The 19525-nt window shown below is 37.8% G+C and overlaps 1 protein-coding gene across 1 annotated transcript in view; it reads right to left on the reverse strand.

Moving 5' to 3' along the window:
* Nucleotides 1–19525, reverse strand: part of nonC (serine/threonine-protein kinase Smg1) — a 1411261-nt gene that overhangs the window by 876016 nt on the left and 515720 nt on the right. Inside the window, exon 27 of the mRNA XM_090378365.1 lies at nt 3235–3432. Coding sequence (XP_090234491.1) covers nt 3235–3432 — 198 coding nt within the window. The remainder of the gene's footprint in view (nt 1–3234; nt 3433–19525) is intronic.

The following is a 19525-nucleotide window of genomic DNA, read 5'->3' on the forward strand; positions in this document are numbered from 1 at the left end:
CAGAGACGTGGTGTCACACAGATATAAGGAATGCTGAACTGGAATTTGGGGAGTACAATGTGTACAGAAAGGATAGAAAGGGAGGTGGTGTTATGTGTTAATTAAGAAAAACAAAATCAAAAGAAGTGCATCCAGTTGATAAAGATGAAAAGTGCACTTTTGAGTCAGTTTGGTGTGACATAAGCACTGCGAAAGCAAAAATAAGAGTAGGAGTGTGTTATAGGCCTAATGACTCAAATGAGTACAATGAACAATTGTACAGAGAAATAGAGTGGGCTAGTAAATCAGAATGTCTTATAATGGGGGATTTTAACTTCCCAGATATTGACTGGAACTTGTGGGTTGGTCACTCACACACTAGTCAGACTTTTGTGGATTTATTGGATGATTGTTTTCTGCAGCAGCATGTTCGAGAGGCAACCAGAGAAAGTAATACTCCTGATCTGGTTATCAGCAGTGATCATTCGTGTATTAAGAATTTGCAGATAAAGGAACCACTAGGTGGCAGTGATCACAGTGTACTGATGTGGGATTTACTTAAAGATTTAATTACCATCAGGGGTAAAGGAAAGGAAAGGGTTTTTGCTTGCGTAAAGATGAGTACAGTGCTCTCCGACAGTTTTTAAATTCTGTACAGTGGGATCAAATGACGATGTTACTAACCGTAAATTCTAAGTGGGAAGCGTTCAAGGAATTAATCGCGGAAGCTACTAAAAGTTTCATACCTATTAAGAAATATTGTTCAAGGTTTAGGCCTAAATGGTTATCTAATGAACTAATGAGACTCGTAATAGAGAAGAAAAATGCATGAGATGCATATAAATTATCAAGCAACTCAGAAGCCTATGGCAGATATAAGCTAGTCTGTAATCAGGTGACAAAGGAGGTTAGGCAGGCGAAGGCAGATTACGAGAAATCCTTGGCAAAAGATGCTAATAAAAACAGCAAGGATTTCTTTACTTATATAAACTCTAAAAGGAAGGGGATGAATCTGATTGGCCCACTTGACATCGATGGTTCGGCTGTTGATGATCCTGCTCAGATAGCAAACAAACTGAATGAGTATTTTGCATCTACATTCACACATGAGGAATTATTAAGGTTTGAAAATGGCAGAAGGTTATCAAATTGTTGCAGGATACTTAATAATTTTTGAATAAGTGAAAGCAAAGTGGAGGAGAAATTATTGAAGTTAAACATAAGAACAGCACCTGGGGTGGATGGGATCTATCCAGTTATATTAAAGGAGACGGCAAAGCAACTAAGCAAACCCTTAGCCATAATTATGAGAGCATTCTTGGACTCAGGGGAGGTTCCCACGGACTGGAGATGTGCAAATGTATCCCCAATTCACAAAGGGGGATCGAAGGGTAACATGAGTAATTACAGACCAGTTAGTTTAACTTCTGTTCTGGGTAAAATAATGGAGTTGCTGGTTAAAGATGCATTTCAGGATCACTTAGACAAGACTGCAGAAATAATTCAGACACAGCATGTGTTTGTTAAGGGAAAGTCTTGTCTGACTAATTTGATAGGATATTATGATGTGGTTAGAAAGGAACTGGATGCAAAAAATTATTTTGATATCATATATTTGGATTTCAGGAAGGCTTTTGACACTGTTGCGCATGGAAGACTATTGTACAAATTGGAGCAGAATTGTATTAAGGGTAAGTTGCTACAATGGATAAAAGGATGGTTAAGTGGGAGAAGACAGAGGGTGGTAATCAATGGTAATCAGAGGGTGGTAATCAATGCTCTTCATGGACTAATGTTATTAGTGGAGTCCCACAGGGTTCGGTGTTAGGTCCACTGTTGTTTTGTATATTTATCAATGATATCGATGAAGGTATATCAGGCTTAATGTCGAAGTTTGCAGATGATACAAAGGTTGGCAGGGTTGTTAATGACAGTAAAGGCAGTGTGCTACTGCAACAGGATCTAGATAATTTGGGCAGATGGGCTAAGAAGTGGCAACTGAAGTTTAACCTTGACAAATGCAAAGTACTGCATATGGGTAGAAGTAACCCCAGAGAAACGTACCAACTGTGTGGTACTACACTTAAGGTCGTAGAAAATGAAAAAGACCTGGGAGTAATTGTGCAGTCAGATATGAAGTTTTCTGAGCAATGCAGACAGGCTGCCAGGGCAGGTCATGGGGTTTTGTCAATGATATATAGGAATTTTGCTAGCAGGGAAAAGGAGGTGATTATCCCTCTGTATAAGGCAATGGTCAGGCCACGGCTTGAGTACTGAGTACAGGTCTGGAGGCCTCATTTTAGAAAGGATGTAGATTTACTTGAGCGTGTACAGAGAAGGGCAACAAGATTGGTGAGGGGAATGAAGGGATCCTCTTACCAAGAGAGGCTTAAGTTCTGCAAATTGCAGTGGCTGGAGACTAGGCACCTGCGGAGTGATCTGATTGAGGTATATAAGGCCTTGAATGGGTTGAGTATGCTGAATTCTGATGGGATCCTTCCACTTGTTCAGATTACGAACCTAAGGGGGCATAAATTCAAATTAAGAAAAGACAGTTGTAGAATAGATGTGCGGAAATTTGCCTTTAGCCAGCGGGTGGTTAATTGCTGGAACAAACTTCCATCTGTCGTTATGGAAGTTGATAGGTTGAATAAATTTAAGGAGGAACTGGACATGCATTTGGAGACAATGGTGTGATTTTTTTTTTTTTTTTTTTGGCTGATGCTGCATAAGCTCATACACTTGCTTTCTTGCATCACATGCCACTACTACTACTACTATTTTTTCCTACTTTTCCACTATTATTTCATAAAGGTATATATATATATACAGAATAAAATGACTGATAAATGAATAGCTGGAGGGGGGAAGCAGGGGCTGTAACCTACTCATACATTAAAGCTACACCTGTACTTTTTTACAGACAGACAGACTAAATTAAATCACAATTATTCCCAGGGATCAAAATGTACTAGTACAACCAATTACATAAAATGTATTGTTTCAAACAATTTACAGAAACAAAACTGAATGAAAGAAAGTTCCACATATTGCAACTTTCTTTTAATTGATTATATTTTAAAGTGCATTTTAAGTTCTATAATATTATTATGAATAGCACAAGTCATAATGACATAACAATAGAAAAATGTAAAATGTAGTAGAAATTTAAAATTCTAATTTCTACTACATTTTACATATTGTAGATTCAAATTCAAGCAATATCATAATGAAAATTTAAAAATATAAACTTACAAATCTGCAGTTGCTTTCAATTTGGTTTCAGAGCATACTGAAATGGACATCAGAAACTTTTCAATATCATTCAACTGATGGCGGACTTCCCAAGTTGAATTTTCAGTGATATTAGTTATTACATCACCATTTTTTCCAGCTAAATCTTGATCTTTATCATTCCCAGATGACCACCTGTCCTCAAATCCTGATAATGTTCTGAAGGAAACAATACATTCATATGATTATTTCATTATTATTCAATACTCTAAAAAATCAGAAAAATAATGCTTATTGAGTTCCAAAATTTAGAAATCATATTACTGTCAATTAAAAAAAAGTCCATGCACACACACACACACACACCCACAATTTGTAAATTTATTTTATAATGCTACTGTTAGGTTTGAAAATCAGCTTTAAATAATTATAATGTCTCATACAAAGTTGCTAATTTTAGTGGTACCGAACTGGCACTATGTCGCTACCAGTCCAAGGATCATACAGGGAGTTTCAAATCTCCATGGAACAAATGCAGGAGTATATATAAAAAAACAGTTTTCAAAGTGATCTCCTTTTGTGCAATATCTCATACTGAATGCCTCATACAGTAGAATAACACTATTCATGTTCGTGTTGGTACTCGCATTTTTGGTGATGTTTAAAGCCCTTTCGACACAGGTATATTTTTAACACGTATATTTCAACATAAAGTGTTTTGCTGTTTCATTGGTTCTGCAAATTATTATAAATATCACAGAAACAGGCAGTTTTCAGTTCTTTATTGAAAACTTTTTTGTTACTTTTAGCTAGAACACAGTCCTACATTAACAAATGTAGGACTGTTTTCTAGCTAAAAATGACATACAATTTTGAAAGTAGATAAGATATATATATATTTAAACAAGTCACTTAGCAAACTACATAAGATTAAATATATAAATATAAAATATAAAAATAATAAACAAATAAAATTTGGGAAAATTTATGAAAAGTAATGCAGAAAATAAAAATAAAATAAAAATTAATATAAACCACTGGACATGTTCTTATAAGAATATCAGTCAATAACTTAATCATGGGATATCACTCTGTGATATGCACGTAGATAGATTATTGATTAGCAGATAAATTGCTATTTTGTAATTTTTGGCACTAACTATTTTTACAGACATACACCTTTAAATTATTATTTAAAAAAATAATCATTACAGATGTTTCTATATTCACTCATTTGGAAGGGAGTAAACTTTCTCCACCTGAGATTGGCCAACTATCTGTTACATAAAAACTGGTAGTAGTAGTTGGTAGTGGCATCATTTAGTATGACCTAGATCAGCATTTCCCAAATGGGTTTCCACGAGGTAAATTTAAGGGTTCCGCAAAAAAAATAAAAAACTTAAAAAAAATTTTACACGTTAAAAGTTAAAAATATTGTAGGTACGTTTATATATGGCAGACGAGCAGACGAGACAATATTTGGGCCAGGTCACTTTTACTGCACAGCTTGTGTACTAAACTGCCTTTGTAATTGTAATCCAGAACCTGTACATTACATCGACTGTATACTACAGCACCTACCTACCTCAATACTAAGAAACGACGTGCAAACAGCTGTGATTGGTTATGCTCCATGTTTGGATCTGTATTTGACATGGTGGGGAACCACCCTCAGTGTCAGTAAATGTAGTAGTCACAATGTAGTTACACACGCTGTACGCATACTTATATAAACCTGTTCAACATTTTTTATCAATCTGTGCATTTCAATCATCTGCTCTGTAAAAAAAGTTCAACGTTATATGCAAACTTTAAATTATTGACATTTAAATTCACCGTTAATTTGGACAGTTGGTTAAAAGAAGGAACTTTAAAGAAAAAATTATTACTACTTCAAACTGTTGGGCATTTACAGCAACTGAAAAAGAAGATATAAATCAATAAATCAAAAAAACAGGTCCGAAGCAGCTAAATCTCCTGTTCCCGAATTTGCAAAGAAAAGGGACAAGTCGAAGAAAAAGTGAGAAGCACCCAGTTCTACCCAATCTTCTTCTCAAACTAAGAAACAAAAATATTATGACAGCTCTTTGTCGTTTGGATTCACAAGCGTCAGAAATGAACATTGTCCTGAAGCACAATGCCTACTTTGCAAGCATATATTGCCAAACAGTTAGTTAGCACCTGCTAAATTACATCGTCATTTTGAGCAAAACCACTCGGAGTATGTACAAAGATAAAGACATTGCCTATTTTAAGCGAAACTTTGAGGAATATGAAAAGGCTAAAAAATTCATGACAAAAATTTAAAACTGAAAACGAAAATGCCAGAGAATTATCGCATAGCACTCGCCAGAGAAGCACACACAATTGGGGAATCGCTAATAAAACCATGTGCAAAAGATATAGTGTCATGTATGTTAAGTGAGCACAGCTTCAAAGTTTAAAAAAGTTGAAGCTGTGCCACTTTCCAAAAACACAGTTTCGCGTTGTATTCATGATCTTGCTGATGACATCCAGACAGAACTCATTTCCTGGCTGCATCAATGTGATGGGTACTCACAGAAATTAGTTGAGTCCACTGATGTTGCAGGTCTTGCAATTTTACTGGTTTTTGTAAGATATGATTTTGACAAAGGGATTGAAGAAGACTTGCTTCTATGTGAAAGTTTAAAAACTCATACCACTGGTGAGAACATCTTTTTTAACTGTATCCATAATTTTATGAACACACACAGTACAAGTTGGGAGAAATGAGATGATGTGTGCAGTGATGGCCCCAAAGCAATGGCTGGAAAAGTGGCAGTCGCTGTGACGTGAATAAAAAAATGTAGCAAAAATCTGCACCAGTAGTCACTGTGTTCTTCACAGACATTCACTGGTAGCTAAAAATATTTCAATTACACTTAAAACTACGAAGCACTCCAGATTATTAATTTTATTGAAATTCAACCATTACAGTCACGATTATTTAAAATTATATGTGAAGATATGGCCATCACCACTCGGCTCCCTTTTGCATTCAGAATTCCGGTGGCTATCACGAGGTAAAGACCTCATTAGAATGTTTGAATTGTGGCAAGAGTTGTTGGCATATTTTCTGGATCATGAATTTCAATTAGCTGATTGATTAACAAACATTTCATGGTTATCCAAAATTGCATATCTTGCCGACATATTCACAAAATTAAACTAAGTATGTTTATCACTTCAAGGCAAAAACGTAAACATTTTTAATGTGCGAGAGAAAATATTTTCACTGTATCGTAGGTTGCAATTTTGTATCTTAGCTGTGGAGCAAAATAATTTGGACTCTTTTTCATCACTAAAGGATTTTCTTGAAGAATCCAAACTTGAACTTGAAGAAATTCGCCGTGATACTGCAGATCATCTTCCCAATTTACACATGTCTATTAATCAGTATTTTCCATCCTTGAATGAAAAAAATAATGACTGGGTTCAAAATTCATTCATACAAGATAAACCAGCCAGGTTTTCTGACATAGATTTTGAAAATCTGATCGATATTACTTCTGACAGTCAACTAACACAAAAATTTAAAGAAGTTTCTCTTATTGCTTTTTGAGGCGATTTACGTGAAGAATACCCTAAGTTGTCACGGTGGGCAATCAAAGCACTGTTGCCATTCACCAGCATGTACTTGTGCAAAACTGGATTGTCACTATACTATCGAACCAAAACGAAGTATTGAAACCAACTTGATGTGGCTCCAAACATGTGAATACAACTGACAACAATTAAACCGAATATAAGAAGAATTTGCCAAAAAAAGATATTACACTCTGCTCATTAAAATGTATGTTGACATTTTTTTGTATACTAATAAAAATAAACAAAGAATCTGATACCATAATTATTATTTAATTAGGCATAAAACCTTATCATTCCCCCCCCCCCCCCCGAGAGGCATGTATACAGGGTGGCTGCATTTATTTATGAGACATGAAAGAGAACAAAACGTGTAGTTTCCTTACCCCTGGAAAAATGTAACTTTCAATTTAAAGGTATTTGACCTAGAACAAAGAAAAAATTTTGCCTGCGGTGCATTTTTTTTTTATATGCTAGGCTAAAAATATTTAAGGGGTTCCATTACATTGTACAAAATATAAAACCGTGACTAAATTTAATTGTGAAATGCTAACTTAGATGCTAATAAAATGTTAATGTGGCCAATGGAACAACTTCAATTCCAACTCCAAAGAAAGCATGAAATCAAAACTGAAAGTCACAACCACAAACGGTTATGTTTACCTTAAAATTTCAGGAAATCATTGCAGCTGAGTAGATTTTTCTATGAGAATGTCCCTTCCAATATGGTAACACAATTTTTCATCATTAAAAAAAATTCTCAGGACATCCATGATTCTCAAAAGTGAAGACTTTCACAGCAACAGGTGCAATGCTTATGTAATTTTCACAAAATTAATTTCGCTGTTTGGACAAGTGCTTAAAACTTATCTTAACCACTTAGCTTACTTTCCCATATACAATATGGGCAAATGCACCTATCAAAAACTGACTGGTCCACATTCATTATGTGATTTGCTGATTAATATTGAAAACAATAAAAGGCCCAGTACTGAATCCCAAAGACCTCCACTTAATAACATTAGTCCAAGAAGAGAAGTACCTAATACTATTAATAGCCACTCTTATTTTTCTGCCATTCAACCATCCCAATATCCATAGTGTTAACTTTCCCCTAATATCACATTGTTCCAATTTGCACAGCAATTTTCCATGTGGAAAAAACATCAAAGGCTTTTTAGAAATAAGAAACATGATGATTTTTTTAAATTTATTTTTTTTAAATATAATGTCTTTGTTACTGGCATCATAATGGGGGATTTTAATTTCTCAGATATTGACTGTAATTTGTCGGTTGGTCACTCACACACTAGCAAGGCTTTTGTGGATTTATTGGATGACTGTTTTCTACATCAGCATGTTTGGGAGGGAACTAGAGGGAGTAATACTCTTGATTTGATTATCAGTAGTGATTCTTCATGCATTCAAATTCATCAGATAAGACTGCCCCCTTAACAAACCTGTGTGGTGATTTATGTATAACTGTATTTCCGTAAAGATGATCCAACATTACATTACTTTTTTTATAATAGAGAATAATGGAGGGAAAATAATGAACTCCACTATTTTCCTTGAACAAAATCAAGCTCACATCTCTATAATTACTCACTTCAGATTTTGATCGACACCTGTACGAATAGGAGACAAAAAGACATCCCCAAGTTATAGGGCCCTTCCATGAAACCAAGGACGTTCTCATAATTATGGCCAAAGGCTAGCTCACCTATGTTGCATCTTTTAACATAATTGGATATATTCAATATTCAAGTCCCAAGTATAAGTTCAACAATTTCTTTTCCACTTTTTCTCCATTATCACAAAATCATTAAGCTTCTAGTTATAAATTAGTTAACTTCATAATTCTCATTTCCAAAAATTTCTTCACTTTTGAATGAAGATGCTAAATATATAGCGGTTCATCACTTTTCTTCTAATGTAAGCATAAACAAAGAATGCTTTCCTACTTTTCTTTATATTCTTAGCAAAAGGTTTCTTTAATCTGCCCTACCTTGCTTAGCTCCCTCAGTGTCTTCATTTCAGAATGATTTACAGTTTTTGTAGGTTACTATGTCCCCAAGATAATTTACAATCATCCCACAGGAATTTCTTCTTTGTCTCATCAGTTTTCCAGGATCTATTTAGGTCTAAACCTTGAACAATACCTCTTTGTTAGTAAAAAGAAAGCTTAACAGCTTCGACAATTATTTCTGTGAATGCTTCACACTTAGGCTTTGCAGCAATTAACATTATCAGTTAGTCCAATTGAAAAGAATTTAAACTACATAAAACAACTGTAGTCACCTTTATGAAATCCCTTCCCTTTTCACTTAGTAGCAGTTTTTATCTGCAAAAAAATCCTAATATTAAAACAGTGTACTGCCACTAAGTGGTTCCTTTGTCCAGTGATTCTTAATGCATTAAAGTGTCACTGCTAATAATGATATCAAAAGTATTGCCTTCATTTGTTACATCTCTAACATGGTGGTGTAGAAAAGCAGTCATCCAAAAAACCAAAAATGTTCCGTTACTGTTCAAGTGACTAACCCACACGTTTCAGTGAATATATATTCTGAAAAATTTTTAAATTATAAGAGATTCTGATTAATTGGACCACTCTATTTTATTTTTCTGTATAGCCATGCATAATACTTATTGCAGCCGTTTGGCATACAACATACTCCTACTTTGACTTTTGTTTTCCCAGTAGCACCACAAACTGTTTCAACATTACACTGGATAATCAAATCAATCAGGATGCGCAGCTGTCAATTCTATGTGCTTCTTAACCAAGAGTTTAATCCCTCCAACACTATATATATATATCCAATATTTTATTTTATTATATTTTAACTTTTGTCATAATTTAAATATATATAGATAAAAACATTGCCACATTGCAAGCTTTTCTACTGAACCAAAAGTTTACACTATATATATATATATATACATACATACATATATATATACATATATATATATATATATATATACACTAGAATAAGGGGCCATAATTTCAAGTTACGAGGTGGGGAGATGCTTAGACTGGCTTGCAGGAAGTTTTATTTTAGCCATCGAGTTATAAATTACTGGAATAAGTTACGTACAATGGTGGTAGAGGCTGATAGTTTGGAAAAATTCAAAGGTCAGCTGGATAATTACCTACTCCTGTCGTAGGTAATTATCCAGCTGACCTTTGAATTTTGAAATTTTGACCTTTGAAACGCATAGATTGTCTATATCCTTTTTTCCTATTATTTTATTTTTATTCTTATTTTATTTATTTTTTTTTTATTATTATTATTTTTTGGCAGGTGCAGCATACGCCATAGGCTTCCTTGCACCATGTGGCCATTGCAATACTAATTTATGTGTGTGTGTGTGCGCGCGCGTGCAAGGTGGAATTAATAGGTCTGTTAAAAATGTGAAGATGGAAGTGCAAATTATAATTCGGCCCTGGAGAGATTGTGCAAGGCTCACGGAGTATAATTTTTTTCAGAGTGGTCTGGGGATGCTAACAGGAGAGCCTGCTTCTACAGCAACGGCATACACTTAAATAGAAAGGGTGCTAGAATATTTGCTGATGCTATCTAGGCAGTGTTAGGTGGGTCAGAAAACTGGTAGTTTGGGGGATTCACAGAATAAAAGATTAACGGTAGCTGCAGTGCTTGCACTGCTTCTATTGTAATTAGCAGCAGCCTAGAGAGCAAGCTGCTGTGGATTTCAAGAGTTGCAAGGAGTCATCATGAAACAAGTAAATACATGGACTGTATTAGGGTAACAAAGAGTAAGAACAAGTGCATGTATACTTGCATGTACACTAATGCTAGAAGTATAGTAATTAAAATTGATGAATTTGAAGTGCTAATCAAGACATCAAAGGCAGATATTGTGGAGATATCAGAGGCATGGTGACACACACATATATAAGCAGTGCAGAATTGGAATTTGGGGAGTACAATGAGTAGAGAAAGGACAGACAGGGTAGGCAAGGAGGAGAGGTAGTAGTAGTAGTGGCATGTGATGCAAGAAAGCATGTGTATGAGCTTATGCAGCATCAGCCAAAAAAAAAACCACACCATTCCCTCCAAATGCCTGCCCAGTTCCTCCTTAAATTTATTCAACCTTTTGCTGTTAGTTAAGAAACACAAAATCTAAGGAAGTGCATCCAGTTGACACGGGTGGACAGTGCAATGTTGAATCTGTTTGGTGTGACAAAAACACTGGGAAAGGGGAAAACAAGAGTAGGAGTATGTTATATGCCTAATGATGCTGATGAGTACAATGAACAGTTGTGCAGAGAAATAAAATGGGCCAGTAAATCAGAATGTCTTATAATGGGGAATTTTAACTTTCCAGATATTGACTGAAACTTCTGGGTTGGTCACTGGCATGCTAGCAAGACTTTTGTGGATTTATTGGAGGATTATTTTCTATAGCAACATGTTCGAGGGGCAAACAGAAGGAGTAATTAGTTAGTTAGTTATTTGGTTTTTAGGAGCATTAGCAACTAAGGCCATATTGCTCCGGGATATGCGGTGGTCATTCCCTGACCTTTCCGCATCATCCATATTTGGTGGTGACGGGCTCGAACCCCAGTCTAATCAAGAAGCGTCTGCTACGCACTGCTGCTCCTTCCCACCTGGCTACGGAGGCGCCTGGAAGGAGTAATACCCTTGATCTGATTGTCAGCAGTGATGATACATGGATTAGGAATTTGCAGATAAAGGAACCACTAGGCGACAGTGATCACAGTGTACTGATGTGGGATTTACTTAGAGATGTAACTATGATCAAGGGTAAAGGGAAGGGTTTTTGTTTTTGTAAAGGTAACTACAGAGGTCTCAGGCAGTTTGTAAATTCTATAGATTGGGTTTCAACTGATGATGTTACCAATGGTGAATTCTAAATGGGAAGCCTTAGGGGATTTAATCTTGGAGGCTACTAGGCTTTTCATTCCAACTAAGAAATACTGTTCAAGGTTTAGACCTAAATGGATGTAGGAGGAATTAATGAGGCTTGTGGCACAGAAGAAAAATGCATGATATGCATATAAATTATCTGGTGACACAGAAGTCTACGACGGATATAAGTTAGTCTGTAATCAAGTCACAAAGGAGGTTAAGCAAGCGAAGGCAGATTACAAGAAATTGTTGGCAAAGGATGCAAAGAGTTCTTTACTTATGTAAACTCTAGAAGGAAGGGGATGAATCAGATTGATCCACTTAACATAGATGGTTTGACTATTAATGATCCTGTCCAAGTAGCTGATAAACTGAATGACTATTCTGCATCTTTCACACATGAGGAGTTATTCAAGAGGGGGGAAGGGGAATGCCAGAGGTTTATCAAATTCCACCAGGGAGCTAAGTGATTTCGTGATAACTGAGAGCAAAGTGGAGAAGAAATTGTTGGAGTTAAACATAAAAAAAAAAAAAAGGCACCTGGGGCATATGGAATCTATCCAGTTATAATGAAGGAGGCAGCAGGGAAACAAGTAACCCTTAGTAATAATTATGAGAGCATCCTTAGAGTCAGGGTACATTCTCATGGACTGGAGATGTGCAAATGTATCCCCAATTCACAAAGGGTGACACAAATAATTATTTGTTATTTGGTTTTTAGGAGCATTAGCAACTACGGCCATATTGCTTCGGGGATATGCGGTGGTCATACCCTGACCTTTCCGCATCCTCCGCATTTGGTGGTCACAGGCTCGAACCCAAGTCTAATCAAGAAGCATGTGCTACGCACTGCCGCTCCTGCCCACCTGGCTACGGAGGCGTCTATACAAATAATTATAGTTTAACTTCTGTTACAGGGAAAATAATGGAGTCACTGGTTAAAGAGGTGATACAGGATCATCAAGACAAGACTGCAGTAATAGTTAAGAAACAGCATGGGTTTGTTAAGGGGAAGTCTTGTCTGACCAATTTGATTGGATACTGTGATGTGGTCACAAAGGAACTGGATGCTAAAAATAATTTTGATATTATATACTTGGATTTCAGGAAAGCTTTTGATACTGCTGCACATGGAAGAGTGCTATACAAATCGGAGCAATATGGCATTAAGGGCAGGTTACTGCAATGGATAAAGGGTTGGTTGAGTGGGAGATAGCAGAGAGTGGAAATAAATGGACGCTGCTCTATGTGGACTAATGTCATTAGTGGACTCCCCAAGGGTTCAGTGCTGGGCCCTTGTTGTTTTGTGTATTTATCAATGATATCGATAAAGGTATATCAGGCTTAATGTCCAAGTTTGCAGATGATACAAAGGTTGACAGGGTTGTTAATGACACTAAAGACAGTATGTTACTACAACAGGATCTAGAAAATTTAGGCAGATGGATTGAGAAGTGGCAACTAAAGTTTAACATTGACAAATGCAAAGTACTGCATTTGGGTATGTGTGTGTGTGTGTGTGTGTGTGTGTGTGTGTGTGTGTGTGTGTGTGTGTGTGTGTGTGTGTGTATATACTGGTTCAGGGTGGTTCCCAGGCAAATGCCCATCTCCACCTAAATCATTTAAAACAGAAAATCTGTAAAGTGGACCTGATAAATAAAAAGATAGCTAAGAAATAAGAAGACAAAACATATTTTTGAAAAGAGAAGTAAAGTAAAAAAAAAAAAAAAAATTTTAAGTTAAGTTAAGTTCATAATCTAAGCTAAGTGTATAAACAAGAAATTTTGAATAGGAAAGAATAAAAGTAAATATAAGAGAGATGTTTGTGAGTGTAGTATGTTGTTTATGTCAGGTCACTTTGCCATCAGAAAGCAGCTGAACTCTTGAACTGCAATCTGATGCCCGTCCCTGGCATGTGGAGCCGGACCTGGTTCTGTCTTTAAAAGCTGAAGCGCCAAAGCGCAATTAAACACTCAACAGAGAGAGTGCTAGACTGATGAGTGCCAGCTGTCCAGCCTTGGGCCGCCCAAACCCAAGAACTGAACAACAGCCGAACAAAAAAAAAAAAAAAAAAAAAAAAACACTTAAGTGGTCCATGCCCAGGAGCCCCAGACCCGACCAAAAGCTTCCAGGTCTGAAGCTCCCAAGCCCTGATGCAATCAATAAAGATTCTGGTTGTAGACGGCCAATTCAAAGCTGCAAGGAAGCTTTTTTTTATAAAGAGGGCAATGTGTCCCCTAAGACCAAAGTTATATATGTCTTAAAATTCCGTATCTCCAAGCCGTGTAAATATATGCTTTTTCCATATCAAAGAAAACCGACACCTGGTGCTTGCTTTTCAGGAAAGCATCATGAATAGATGTTTCCAATTGAATAAATGGTTGAGTGTTGACCTGTTCCGAAGGAACAGGTCAACACTCGACCTGGAAAGGAGGTCGCTAGCTTCTAAATATCACAAAAGGCAAGCACTGATCATTCTTTCCAGGATCGTGCACAAGCAGCTCATCAGAGCAATAGGACAGTAATTGTTTGGTATTTTTGAACTTTGGAAAGGCAAGCATGGTTGCCATGTGCCATGAATCCAGAAACGTTTCTTCAATATAGATTCTATTATAGAGACAGAGTAAACAATCCATGGATCATTTTCTCTGTCTCTATAATAGTCTCTATAACAGCAGTCGCCTTGGATAGCAAGTCTGCTTTCAGTCCCCACTGTGTAAAGAGCTGATTGTAATCCTCACAATTGTTAGAAGACAGTTTCAGTTGCTGTTTTTCTAATCTTTGTTTGAGAATGAGGAACTCAGGGGGGGGGGGGTAGGATGTTTCTGAAGGCACTTTAGCAAATGTCTCCCCAAGAGTATTCGCGATTGCAGGTAGGCCTGCAATTGTACATCCATTATGTTCCAGGATCGATGAAGGGTGTGAGATGTACACCTTTCATTTTCCGAACTGTGTTAGATCCCACATTTAGAAGTGCCAGATCACTGTTTTCAAGCAATTGCTCGACAATCTAACCTCTTCTATTAATATCAGAACTACCCCACAGAGTCTGTTGAAATCCCCTAATAATAGAAAAGGGGATGGGAATTGTTTAATGGGATCATTAAGGTCTACCTAGGGGATGTCGTTCCCAGGTGGCAAATATATGGAGCAAACAGTTAAGAGGAACCATACTGTAAGACGAGCTGCTACAGCCTCCAGGTTAGTGGTAAGTAGCATAGTTTGAAAGGGGGTGTGGTTATCCAAAAGGATGGCAACTCCTCCATGGGCAGGTCCATCCCCAGCTCTATCTTTGTGAATAACTGAAGGTTACGTAAGTAAGGGTCCTCAATTGCTTTTAAATATTTCTCCTGTAAGCAAACATCAAGCCTCAGGAGAGCCTTGATGTCATCACGATTTCTACGGAATCCCCAGCAATTCTATTGTAGAAATTTAAATGTACCCATTATTTAGATTTATCAGGTCCACCTGGTGGCTTTTGACGGGCTGAGGGCTTCGTTTTCTCAGTCCTAGATTTATCTCTCTTTGGAAAGACTGGGTATTGGTCTGTATCCATTTCTTCTTCTTCTTCTTTCAGAAATAGTTCCAGAACAGACTCGTTCTGTACCTCCTTATCTTCTACACCCATTGTTTTTTTGAATTGTAGGTGGCTGTTCCAATTTCTTTGAAGTTTCTTTAGCACTGTGTTTTGTAAGTGGTGGAGCACTAAGGAGGTACGGATATAGGAGTGGCGGCTGACTGCAATTTTTCGGAACTTAATTTGGGAGGAAATGACTCCCTAGGTGGAAGGTTGGTTATTTGGTTATTTGGTTTTTAGGAGCATTAGCAACTAAGGCCATATTGCTCTGGGAATATGCAGTGGTCATTCCCTGACCTTTCCGCATCCTCCGTATTTGGTGGTGACGGGCTCGAACCCCGGTCTAATCAAGAAGCGTGTGCTACGCACTGCTGCTCCTTCCCACCTGGCTATGGAGGCGCCTAGGTGGAAGTCATATCAGTCTGAGTACCGATGGTACTTTTCCCAGAAGCTTTCTGGATGCGTGAGGGCTTGGTGCTATTTATTGGTTGGATGTGTTTTCTGGCCTCCTGATAGCAGATGTTCAACTCTATTTTTAGAGTTTGGATTTTTTTTTTTTTTTTTTTTTTCATCCATCCACCTCTGGCATGCTCAAGAGTAAGCAGAGTGTTCTCCTTGGCAGTTAGTACAACTTGGCTTAGCAGCTAAACATTCCTTGCTTTCGTGGTCTTTTAGCACCACAGTGAGCACAGGCAGAGGAGCCACGAAAAGCTCTTTATGAGAGTGACATACTTTGGGCATTTAAAACACCTCAGTGGGTTCGGAATATAAATCCTTACTGGGCAGTTTAAACAGCCTACCTTTATGGAACTTAGAGGCCGTGGGGTGTTGAATGTTAGAAAGAAAACTCGGGTAGGGACGAGATTCCCATCTGACAGCCACCACTCCTTGGTCTCTCAATTCAGAGAAGAAACATGAACAAGATCCCGCTCTGTTATGACAAGTGTGTGAAAAATTCAGGGTTTTATGGGGGGGGGAATAACAATAATGGGTATTCCCCCTAACAATGTGGCTTTCAGAAGTTATTGTGTATGTTTTTGGCTTGCAGCCTCAATTAAAATGTCTCCAGAATGCAACCTTTTGACTGATTTTGGAGATCCTGTCAACGTTTCTAATCCTTTCTGGATGAAGAAGGGTGACATTTTCCTGCTCTCCAGTGGAATGGAGAACAAGGAAAAGCAGTGTCACAGATGGTGGTGAATCCTCAGTTCTGGGTCTTTTTGAGTTGCAATTATCAGTATCTTCCAAGCAGTTAGGTATGGGCCTTGTTGGGGGCCCCAGAAGAAATAGGATTTAAATTACTCATATGAGACTGCAATAGATAAAAATTTCTGATGCCCTAAGTCCCTCACCCACCACCGAGCCCTATGAGGGGGATGCCCACTCAAGAACTAGCAAGTACTGCATACACGAATGGGACACCAAATTCACTTAGGAGCACCATACCCACGTTTCCAATAAGCCTAGATCCCATCCCAGGACCAAAGGAAGGGAGACCTATTGGAAAGCAGTTGACCCTAGCAGTAAGAACCACCTGCCAATTGATCCCAGTTGGGGCAGTCCAGGACCACCCGTCTTGTAGAAGCAGGGGCCGAAGTGGTGTATTAAGGCTGGGCCCCTCAACTGCCAGGATCCCCCTTTCTGAATTTCCACGGGTCGTGGTGCACGGCTGCACACACACACACACACCCCGGATTCCAATGATGTAACCCTGGAACCAAGGTATGGACCATTAGATCACAGTGATGCTAATCTGGAAGGCCAGCAGCATCACTGGTAAGTCCCCTCAACATGTATAGCTACCCACATTGAGGGAGGAGAAATTCATCTGTATGAAACTTCTCCAGTGCTACGAGAGTAAGTAGTGGTTTTCTTTCACACAGACACAGGTGACGAAACTTGGGTCTACAATTACGAAGCTGAAACAAAGAGACAGACGACAGAATGGCACCAACAAAATTCAACCATGCAAGAAGTTCAAAAGACAGCCTTAAATCAGTAAAGTCATGGTGACAGTGTAATAGGACAAAGATGGGGGGTCCTGCTTGTGAACGTCTTCGAGCATGGCACCACAATCAACTTAGATCAATCTGTGAATACACTGAAAAAGTTGAAAGGCCACATCTGTAGAGTTTGACCAGACAAAAACCTTAATGAGATTCTTCTTCTCCATGACAATGCATGACCCCCACATCAGTCTGCACATGATAGAGGCCATTGCAAGACTGGGGTGCACAGTTCTTCCTCACCTCTCTCATTGCCTGGATTTTGCATCTTCCAACTATCACCTCTTCGGCCCACTGAAGGATGCACTCCATGCGCCGCATTTTGCAAATGACGAACAGCTCAAGCAGTGTTTGTGAAGCCCTCTGGAGCAAGCGTAAGGACTTTTACAGGATCGAAATACAGCATCTGACTCAGATTCGGGGAAGTGCATAGAAAATGATGCCAACTTTGTGAAAAAATAAGTGTTTATTAATGATTGAAGATTAATTGATGATTAATTGATTGAAGATTAAAAGGCACAGTTGCAGAAATTAAATTTTTTGAGGAAAAAAATAGGAGGAATTACTTTCATACCACTCTTTGTAAGAATTCACAAGGCACCTTACATACCATTTCAGCTCAAAGAGAATACAGCTTAGTCACTACACATACAAATGATTTCCACTTATCTGCATTTCAGATTCAGTGTGCAAAGCAGCAAGCCAGCTGACAGAGTGAATTTTTGTTTTGCTATTAAGAAAATCTTCTCTGTGAAAACATATTCTATAGATGTCATAGAAAGATTCATGGTTTGATATAGTCATTTGCAGCCAAAGCTCAGATTTCTGATCTGAGATGATTAACCAGCAGTCTCAAGGCATGTCAGCTACTGTCAAGAGCTTAACATTAGTAGTGCAAAATGATGCAAGAAACAACTAGCAGTTTGTTGTAGCAATCAACCATCCACACTAAAGGCAAATTTCTACACATCTATCCTGCAACCATTCTTCCCCAGCTTGAATTTATACCTCCCCCATGTGTTCGTGCATGCTGTTTGTTATTTGGTTTTTTGTTATTTGCTGTTTTTCGCTGTTTGTTATTTGGCAATTAAGACCATATTGCTCTGGGGATCTGAGATGATGTAACCAGCAGTCTCAAGGCATGTCAGCTACTGTCAAGAGCTTAACATTAGTAATGCAAAATGATGCAAGAAACAGCTGGAAGTTTGTTGCAGAAATCAACCATCCAGACTAAAGCAAATTTCTACACATCTATCCTGCAACCATTCTTCCCCAACTTGAATTTATACCTCCCTCATGTGTTCGGGCATGCTGTTTGTTATTTGGTTTTTAGGAGCATTAGCAATTAAGACCATATTGCTCCTGTTTGTTATTTGGTTTTTAGGAGCATTAGCAATTAAGACCATATTGCTCCGGGGATATGCGGTGGTCATTCCCTCACCTTTCCGCATCCTCCGTATTTGGTGGGCATGGGCTGGAACCCCGGTCTAATCAAGAAGCGTGTGCTACGCACTGCTGCTCCTGCCCACCTGGCTACGGAGGTGCCGTTCGTGCATGCGTGTGTGCACATAGAACAAGATAAAGGATGCCATCAGCATTAAGCTTACTCAATCCATTCAAAGACTCAAACAAGTAGTATACACCGATTTAGTCATACAAAACTGATTCACTATTATAATGAAGTTTTGTTTGTTTATAGTGGAAGCATAGAGAGGGGTGAACAATACTAAAAGATATCTAGTGTGTTACTGAAGGGGTTTTATTTTTTTTTTTTGGCTTTATTTATTTATTTCTTTTCACCCAGGAATGATGAACAGAATATACTGGTTGATGCTCAGGTGGGGACAAAACTAATTAGCACGTTAGTGTGAAAAGAGAGGTCCACAAAGATTTGCTTGATGATAAGCACTGTCACACATCTAGAACACTGAGTAGATCCACAGTCACTTACTACTCATAAGCATGAGTAGAATTTTTGATGTAACCAGCCCTCTGGATTTTTGTGTATCCAATTCACAAATAAGTATAACCTCTTCCTGCCTGATTTCTGTGAAGCTAAAGAACTACAATTAGAGAACTAGTTTAATACTTCTCATGCATATGAAAGTATTAAACCAAGGTTAATTTAATACTTCTCATACATATGAAAATATTAAACCAGTATTAATTTAATACTTCTCATAAACCATTGTGCCGATTTCTCCATCTGTTCTCTTTTTAAG

The sequence above is a fragment of the Mastigoproctus giganteus genome, chromosome 7, assembly GCF_048544385.1.
Source record: "Mastigoproctus giganteus isolate SK-2022 chromosome 7, ASM4854438v1, whole genome shotgun sequence".
Classification (NCBI taxonomy): Eukaryota; Metazoa; Arthropoda; class Arachnida; order Uropygi; family Thelyphonidae; genus Mastigoproctus; species Mastigoproctus giganteus.